General features: G+C 40.5%; 1 protein-coding gene across 1 annotated transcript; it reads right to left on the reverse strand.

Annotated features, from left to right (window-relative positions):
- Nucleotides 1–233: 233 nt before the first annotated feature.
- On the reverse strand, nucleotides 234–9,409 carry LOC139455373 (EGF-like domain-containing protein 2). Its single transcript, XM_071236929.1, has 10 exons — nucleotides 9,364–9,409; nucleotides 7,892–8,017; nucleotides 6,885–7,016; nucleotides 6,033–6,256; nucleotides 5,041–5,192; nucleotides 4,524–4,660; nucleotides 3,244–3,328; nucleotides 2,205–2,379; nucleotides 1,609–1,723; nucleotides 234–463 (listed from the first exon to the last, which is right to left on the reverse strand). Exons 1-10 carry the CDS (start codon nucleotides 9,407–9,409, stop codon nucleotides 234–236), a joined length of 1,422 nt encoding a protein of 473 aa, XP_071093030.1.
- Nucleotides 9,410–9,684: the final 275 nt, after the last annotated feature.

Genomic DNA, 9,684 nt, shown 5'->3' on the forward strand with positions numbered 1-9,684 from the left:
CGTTTTGAATAATTCATGTTACTGACTGCGACATTAAACAACACTCACTCACTCATTCCGTTTATACCAGCTGTCACTAATGACATACTCAGTGTAAATAGGGGGATATAAAAAACTAAACTCCACGCACCAAACATCATAAACTTGACTTGCAACTAAATTTGATTGATAGTGTTGTGTGTGTTGTCTACATTAATGAGGTAAATATGCATAATTCTGGCGTTGTTTACTGATCATGGGTGCTTCTCGGCCATGACGGGGGCGACGTACACATCGATCTTGGACTCCTTTTTGCGACGACGACGACGAAACATGACAACAATGACAATGAGGGTGGCAGAGAGGACGATGAGGAAGAAGATGGCCACAGCCATGGCAATAAGGGTTGCTGTGAGCTCCCAAGATGCCTCACAGCCTGTAGCAGTGACGCCGGGGGTGGCATTTGGTTTGGAGTAGACGTTATCTGTAAAGAAATTATGGATGGTATTTTAACTTCATCGATATTAGGGCGTCAGTAAAATTTTGGATACAATGCAATTATTGTAAATGATATATTTCACCAAAAGCATAGGATGTATGATAAATGAAATTCATTCAGTATCTTTTAATTTATGTTTTCAGTTTTTCATTGAGGATAAACCTAATATGACTTGTTTGTTCTACACAAACATTGACAGGAATTTCTACGCTTGATAATATTCGTTATTGTCATGCAACTGGCGCATATTTAGCATCACTTAATAACCATTGTTCACAAAACGATGCCTCTGAGTTATTGTGGCATATTACAGTATCACGCGTTGTGTAAAATACTCCTGAATGTGCATGAAATGAATTAAAGTAATGATTGAGTTCAAGGGGGGTTTGGCTGGGATTACTGTGTTCAAGAAAAATTGACTTTTCAAACTTATTTGTATCTTACATTACTTATTATATTTTTTACGTTACCTACATATTGTCCTCCACTCTGTCTACGGATCTTCACCCAATAGGACTACATTATGTTACCTCCATATTGTCCTCCACCCTGACTACGGATCTTCACCCAATAGGACCAGATTAGGTTACCTCCATATTGTCCTCCGCCCTGACTACGGATCTTCACCCAATAGGACTACATTATGTTACCTCCATATTGTCCTCCACCCTTACTACGGATCTTCACCCAATAGGACTATATTACGTTACCTCCGTATTGTCCTCAACCCTGACTACGGATCTTCACCCAATAGGACCAGATTAGGTTACCTCCATATTGTCCTCCGCCCTGACTACGGATCTTCACCCAATAGGACCAGATTAGGTTACCTCCATATTGTCCTCCGCCCTGACTACGGATCTTCACCCAATAGGACTACATTACGTTACCTCCATATTGTCCTCAACCCTGACTACGGATCTTCACCCAATAGGACCAGATTAGGTTACCTCCATATTGTCCTCCACCCTGACTACGGATCTTCACCCAATAGGACTACATTATGTTACTTCCATATTGTCCTCAACCCTGACTACGGATCTTCACCCAATAGGACCAGATTAGGTTACCTCCATATTGTCCTCAACCCTGACTACGGATCTTCACCCAATAGGACCAGATTAGGTTACCTCCATATTGTCCTTCGCCCTGACTACGGATCTTCACCACCTTGTGCAGCTGCACCTCATTCCCGGCATCCCTCTTCCTTCTGCCGTAACCGCCGTCTGGAGCTGTACAGGTAACCTGCAATATACACGGAAAATCATACTTCATTCCAAAAGTGTCCAAATGATCCATACCTGATACAATGTTATTTCAGACCTAAACACAAATTTCCACCTTTTCAACCCACACAGCTGGAATGACCGTTTCTTGCCACGCTGAAGTTTCAAAGAGAAGCTTTTTCTTCAAATGACAAATACAACCTCAATATTATTAAATCTTTAAATCACCTCCAGAGGGAATGATATTGTTTCGGCACGAGCCAAAACCAGAATCCCATACCATATGTGATTAATTTTTATCTTGTTTGCAACAAACTATTTTCACCTGCTTGTTAGATTGTCCGTTTATTTTCGCCCAGCATCAGGATTGCCCATGTATAAGCATTAATAAAGTACGTGGGTGAATGAGTATGGCTGTACGTGTGTTTATGAGTTATGTGGTTTGGGGATGGTGTAACTGGAGTCGCCATCAGTAATGATGAATAAAAGCCGCCACCTACCGGGTCACAGGCCGAGTTGTCTGCTGCCACACAAACTCTGACCCGGAAGGAGAAAATCACTTCGTCATTTCCGTCGAAGTGGAAAGCCCTTATTTTCAGATTGAACTCCCTGCTGTTGGAAGGGTCGGGGGTGACTGCCTCTGAGATGACAGGGAACCCGTCAGCGTACACACAGCTGAAACATTGATCGACTCTCATATTAGGCTCTCACACAGTGACATAACTGAAAGTTCACTCACTCATTTCTATAAGGTGAGCGTGGAATCAGTAATACACTGCCATTGTCACCCAGTACATCATTAAAACCCGATCGCTACAACACGGGACTAATTAGAATGCAGATCTAGGAGGAAAGAGTGGGTGATTTTTGGTTGTGCGCCGCATTCAAAATAATTCAATAATGCCATGACTTTTTGACGCCTTAGGAAAGCCAAAAGTTGAGCAGACAGTTAACGGCATCTTCCCGAGGCAAGGGCGTTAACTGACTATAAAGGTCTAGTTTCCACCCTTGCCAAACTAGGCCGGAATTCCGGAGTTAAACTTTGGCTGGACTAAGGAGTCTGTGCATAGTCCAATCAAAATCACTTGACGAAACAGACATCCTGTTCGCAAACATGGTAAGACCCGTTTTATTACATTATAGATCTTGATTTTTGATCTGATCGTCTTGAAAGGGCGCCGCCATTTTTGTAATCAAATCCACGTGATAGGAGAGGTGAAATCTGATTGATCAGTTGGAAGGAAGGGACATAACACGTGATAACCACAGAACTGGTGGCGTTATGATCGAGTCCGGAAATTCCGACCTAGTTCAGCAAGGGTGGAAATTGGACTTTTATAGTCAGTTGACGCCCTTGCCTCGGGAAGATGAGTAAACGTCTGCTAATTGATGAAACCTACCGGCACGAGTGTGATGCTGGCGCCCTCGACATAGCAACATGGAAGACCGATTGTGAAGAAATATTATCAAAAATGATCATCATTCACAAACATCACGCAAATCGCCAACATCACATCGCTTCCTGGAGACACTACCTACCTTCCTTCTATCAGCTTCAGCGTCTTCGTGTCGTTGGAGATGGTGTTGTTGGCCTCCCCCTCCTCCACCCGCATTGACGTGTATACTGGGGAAACAGTGTTCATCATGACGACATAGTAAACAGTTTAGTTCAGTTTCCTGTTCTAACTGTAGACTGGTAATACGACAGTGAGTGCATACCTGTGCAATAGTAGAGCTATTACTATTTTGGACCATAACAACCGCGTGCGAAATACGCATTAGGCGGAAAGCGCACGTTAAATCTCCAAAGTAAGTAAGTAAGTAAGTAACCATAACGATTCGAATTACCGACTCTCCAGTTCCGTTTCTTCTTGTAACGATATCATACAACTGCATCTCTATGGTAGTTTACAACCATTTGGATTGAAAATAGGCTACTGCCTTCACACTGCAGTGTACAGCAATAACGATTCAATACTACAACCTTCACACTGCAGTTAACAGCCATAACGATTCAAAGCTACTGCCTTCACACTGCAGGTAACAGCCATAACGATTCAATACTACTGCATTTAAATGCCAGTTAACAGCACAAGAGTTAACAGCTATACTGAATCAACACTACTGCATATATAAGCCATTATACTGCCATTACGATACCATCACTTGCTTTCCTCCTATATCAAGCTGACAAAGAGTAATATTACTCATACGGACACAACACTGTTACATTTACATGCCAATTTACAGCTACAACAAGAAACCCCTAACGCCTCCTTTTCGTATGTTTTCAAACTGTTTGTTTGTTGTTTAACGCCGCACTCAGCAATATTCTAGCTATATGACGGCGGTCTGTAAATAATCGAGTCTGGACCAGACAATCCAGTGATTGACATCATAAACATCGATCCACGCATTTGGGATCAATGACATGTATCAACCAAGCCAGCGAGCCTGACCACCCGATCCCGTTAGACGCCTCTTATGACAAGCATAGTCGCCATTTACGGCAAGCATGGGTTGCTGAAGACCTATTCTACCCTGAATCTCCATGGGTCTTATACAAACTAATTCATATGACCTGATAGTTTCGGTTTTAATTAAACAATAACACGGTCAGTTAAATTCAGCATAAAACGTAACTGGTATACCGTCAACCCTGCAAGACGTTAACTTGTCAGTCCGGTGAACCCGTCTGTGTGTACATCCTAGTGTTGAAACACTATGTGCACTATATGTATAATACAATAACCTCGAAAATACACATCGTCACAACACTAAGCCAGTTGTATGTATGATTTTGTATAATAACTGGTTACCTCCTTGGATGCCAAACACGAATCGAAGCTCTGTCCCGACGTCCACAGGATCTCCGTTGTAGAAGACATTATTGGCAAATAAATAGAAGTCCACCGCCTTGGCAATATCCTCGCGAGACACTTCGTGCTGGCTATTCCTGAGAATTTGAAATTAGAGTCACGTCACATTGGTATACTCTTTATTTGCAAAAAATGCAAAACAATAATTTCCATGTTGTCACGTCTCTATATGTCAGGAAATGACGTCAATTATTAGTTTGGTGTTTTGTCTTATATGTCCTATGATTGCAGGGAATTTCCAGCTAAGGAGCTGCAAGAGTTATGAAACCATCTAATTTGTGTTTCACGCTTTAAAATTCACAAATTGTGAGGTAACAGTGACGTATTCTTTTAACTAATGTCTGCGTCTCGAATAGCTAACTAAAATCCCGTGACGTTTAGTTCTACACGCACATTAGTGACGCTGTGTTCTGCATATACTTACACGCCCGTGACGTTGTGTTCTGCACATACTTACACGCCATTGACGTTGATCTTGACAACGCTGCTGTCAACGACGACATTGTCCTCCAGGATACACTTAACATAGTAGCGGTCGTCGATGTCGGTCAGCATATTCGGACTGTATTTGACCACCACCACGCGGTTAAATTCTTTTTTGCCGGAAGTCTGCAAAATTCGTAAAAATAAAAATGCTTTGAGCGATTTGGTCGATTTCCTTGATATCATGATCTAAAGCCACTGGTAACATATACTACTTTTACTATTTCAGACTGTAAATGTTAATTAATACACATGATGTGATTTATGGGAGGGTGGGTGAGGTTTTACGCTGCGTTAAGCAGTATCCAAGTTATATCAGCCGTAGGTGTAAGAACACCCAATGTACAGTAATTATATATAATAGCAATACCAGTCCACCTGTAAGACCTAACACTTTGTGTATGCACGTAGCGCTGCATTATTACCCCGGTCGATGTGCACTCGATTTTCATTCTCAGCTCCCTCGGGAGTACATAGCTAAGCTGCATGTGAGGCGCTCACATGTTAGCAGTCATATTATTATCTCATCCTACCGGGTACCCATTCACGACTGGATAAACAGAGGCATATTTCTAACAATGCCACTTGCTCAAAGAGACATAGTAGACGTTTTCCTCGTCTGTGTATTGTGATGATCGGGGTTTGAAAACAAGATTAACGAATACAGGAACAGATTTGGGACGTAACTCCGTACAGCCAATAGCAAAGTTCGTGTTTCTCATTTCGCAATCAGTTTAACGTATCATAGACAAACGTTGGATGATGAATTTATCACTACCATACTTATGTCAGTGTATAAAAGTTGGGTGGTGGGCACAGACTTATTGTTAAAGTATACGCTACGTAGGTAGAATGCATGAAGCCCAGTTTAGGGGTCCCCCAGTGACTTTTGTCGAAAGCGGCGTAAAATAATACCCACTCACACATGCTAGTTCCTGTGTTGCCATACGAATTACATGTACTTACAATGACTGGCACACTGGGGCCGCAGGCTGCACTGTCATGTTCTACTTGGATGTAATGCCCCTCCCAGCTGTCAGGGATCTTATCGAACGTGTCTACCGGATTCGGCACTTGCTGGGAGTCGCAGCCAGCGATGCCTTTCTTGTCCTCCACGAAAGCCTCGTAACCACTGGCACTGTAAGGGTTTATCCCTATAACCATCAAGTCCGCAACGCAGGTCAGGGAAACTGTAAAAAAATTATGTGATACAACATAACCATTACTGGGATTCAGGGATGGGATACTGGGTTGCCGAATTATTCAACAGTTCATTAAATGATTTAACAGATTACTTTCGAGGATCCTTTTATTTACATATTTGGTTAGACTTGCATAAGTCTCTAAGGCAATAATTATTAGTTCAAATCATAAGTTCCTGATTATATAGATGATAAAAACAAGTTATTCCTACAAGAGACTGGCGTACTGTCCACATATCTGAACTTGCCTTTTATAATGATCGAATTACTACACACCCGTGGACTTATCATTCAGTACAGCCTTTGAGAAAGCTGAAATTTGGTTTATAGTTGTCTTCACAAAACTGCACAGGAGGTGGTCGTAAAGTTGTTGCTTTTTTATTTGAAATCAAATGTTACTTTGCCTAATTATGATTTATTATTACTTTGAAGTTTTCGTTACTGAAACAAAACTTGGTGGGCAGGAGAAAATATTCTTCTCAAATTTTTAAAATTACATGTAGGCCTCGATGGATCTCTGAACAAAGTCTGGACTAAAAGCCTCTCTTGTTTTTGATCAACATTTTGTATTACTTTCCAGGCAAATGTAGACAAGATGTCTGTATGAGGTGCTTACATCGATTCTTTTCACACGCATCTCCGTAGTATTCGCTGTCACAGTAACATTTGGCGCCGAGGACACCGTCGTCAAAGCAGGTACCTCCATTGAGACATGTAGATGAGGTACAGCTGTTTTGGTCAACGTCAGCTGACAAAGAAAATTCAAAACGAATTGAACTAAAGAAATAAATAGCTCTAGATTTATACTAATTAATGTCATGGAAGGTAAATGTCCATCATTAAGGGTTCCAGGGCCATATTAGATCTTTACCATCTCGGGCATATCTCATAATGTCAGTTAATGATGCCAGAAGACCTGAAACAGTTTATGGATAACAACGTCTATCTTGTTTGTGACAAGGGTTCACAGCCAGACCTTGTCCCTTCATGAGGTGAATAACTGAATAAGCGTAAAGAGTTAACATAGCGTCATATATGTTTGAGTATGTGAGTTTGTGTGTGTTTTTTGTGTGTGGTTTGTTTTTTGTTTGTGTGTGTGTGTTTTTGTGTGTGGTTTGTTTTTTGTTTGTGTGTGTGTGTTTGTGTGTGTGTGAGTGTTTGAGTGTGTTTTTTTCGTGTGTGTGTGTTTTGTTTGTGTTTGTGTGTGTGTTTGAGGTGAATACTAAATAAGCGTAAAGAGTTAACATAGCGCCATATGTGTGTGTGTGTGTTCTTCAATATAGATCAAGAAGGCAGATCTCAAGTGATTGAGACACTTTAACGTAATAATGTAAACAAATGTACATTAAATGGATATATTTTAGGTGATAATGTTTCGCGTAATTTACATATATTTCGCAAGATACAACAAATATTTTAGATAATGGGAAGTCGTTGTTGGAGAGAGCTTCACACCTTAAAAGATGTCGAAATATGTCTCCAGCAGCAGATAGCTTGCACATTATGTTGTTGTTATATTGAGAGTATCTAAGAATGTGAACTTTAAACGCTTTGGACCAAATGACCACGCCACTGAAAAATACCTTTCTAGCCAGTTTTATGCTCATATACATGTTATATTACCTAGTGTCAGACCGCAGTCATATCCACCGTATGCGGGGTCGCAAGTGCAGTCGGCGGAAGTGAAGGTGCAGCTACCGCCATTCATGCAGGCCTGGTTAGGGCGTCGACAGTCAAACGTTGCATGAGCTAAAATGCAATGACAATAACGTTAAATGGTCATTCGAACTTATTGTATGTTTTAAATGGAGTTTCTAATGCTATTATATACACAGAAATGAATGATGGTCTACATACATATGCATTCTGTAGAAATTTAAAGGCAACTGAATGATATATACTACTCAACATTTGATAGGGAATTCCTCATCCTATTGGAATACTAAGGGACAAAATAGTATTGTACTTGTTTAATTAACTTGAAATGAAGTCAAACATGATTCAGTTCCACTACAATATAAGTCAATATAAGCATGACAATACTTCCAAACAATTAGATTCATTCAGACGGAAACATTTATTTGTTTGTTTTTGTTTTTAACGCCGCATTCAGCAACAATCCAGCAAATTGATTGCGTTCTGTAAATGATCGCGTCTGGACCAGACAATCCAGTGATTGTCAAAATGGGCATCGATCCAAGCAAATGGGATACGATGACATGCATCAACTGTGTCAGCGAGTCTGACCACCCGATCCCATTAGTCGCCTCTAGCGACAAGCATTGTCTCGTTTTACGGCTGGCATGGGTTGCTGAAGACCTCGTCATCGACCCGTGACGATCCGGGATAGAATGGGTCTTCAGCAACCCACGCTTGCCTCAAAAGACGACTATAGCTAGCAAATTGCTGAGTCCGGCGTTGAAGAACAAACAAACAAACAGAGACTTTTTGTCACCAACCAGAGAATACCAGTATTGGTTATCCGCCGAAACATTCTACTAGGCAAACGAGGCAGTAAAAGTTAAATGAATGGATCACTGAAATTCAGAGATGACACCAGGTTTATGTCATGCCGATAGAACCCCTCACCCACTCAATTTTGCTTGAAACTAAGTGATTACAGCAAAAGTCGGTATATTGATACATCAACACAATAATCCCATAGAGACTCCGGACAAACGTAGGTCCCCGGTAACCTCTGTGTGACCTAAGAGGTAACTTCACAGATTGTAACGTTGCACATGATATTAATCACTCCTCACTCTCAGGCCAAACTGATATAGCTGGAATAAATATAGCTGACTGTTATTAGAAATTAAACTAACAAAAAAATACAAAGAGCAAAGACACACGAATGTTTATCAATAGTTTCCTCTCGTACAATTTGCACTAAACATTGCGCCAGAGCAATATCACAACTCGAACAAATTATTTTGTTTGAACGTCCTATAATACTCCTTCTGGTGATCAATTACTAATGTATAAACAGTATATCGTTACCATAACGCTTAACGTGTAACTATTTTCACTTTTTGTGACGTCATCATGTATTCCCACAGTTTGACCACATTTTCCAATAGATGAGCAATACTTACCAAATCCAATTGAAGCTATCAGCACCAAAATTCTAAGACAGGTCATGATGAGATCTGAACAAAAAATGCTTTTCTCAAATGAACTGCATATCTGAACGTGCAAACCATTGAACAAAATTCAGCGGAATACAAACCGATTATTAAACAATTCTTAGTTAACAAAAGTGTGTTCAATTATTATACGTAATATACATCCATGTATAATTTGTCTGCAATAGACACTATCTGAGCAAATGTAAGTTTCGCGCAAACAGTTTATCAAGTAAATACTGACATTTGAAATAATGACAAATGTAACACGACATAAAAATAAATCTGAAT

This window comes from Haliotis cracherodii, unplaced genomic scaffold (assembly GCF_022045235.1).
Source record: "Haliotis cracherodii isolate W230 unplaced genomic scaffold, xgHalCrac1.p SCAF_11, whole genome shotgun sequence".
NCBI lineage: Eukaryota > Metazoa > Mollusca > Gastropoda > Lepetellida > Haliotidae > Haliotis > Haliotis cracherodii.

What these genes read in the sequence shown, in the direction of transcription:
- LOC139455373 (XM_071236929.1), bottom strand. Translation starts at nt 9,409, where the DNA reads ATGACCTGTCTTAGAATTTTGGTGCTGATAGCTTCAATTGGATTTG. An exon ending in TGACTGCGGTCTGACACTAG is followed by an intron (nt 7,017 to 7,891) that starts GTAATATAACAT and finishes TTTCTTTGTCAG; the next exon opens with CTGACGTTGACCAAAACAGC. An exon ending in CGTGTTTGGCATCCAAGGAG is followed by an intron (nt 3,329 to 4,523) that starts GTAACCAGTTAT and finishes CTGTTTCCCCAG; the next exon opens with TATACACGTCAATGCGGGTG.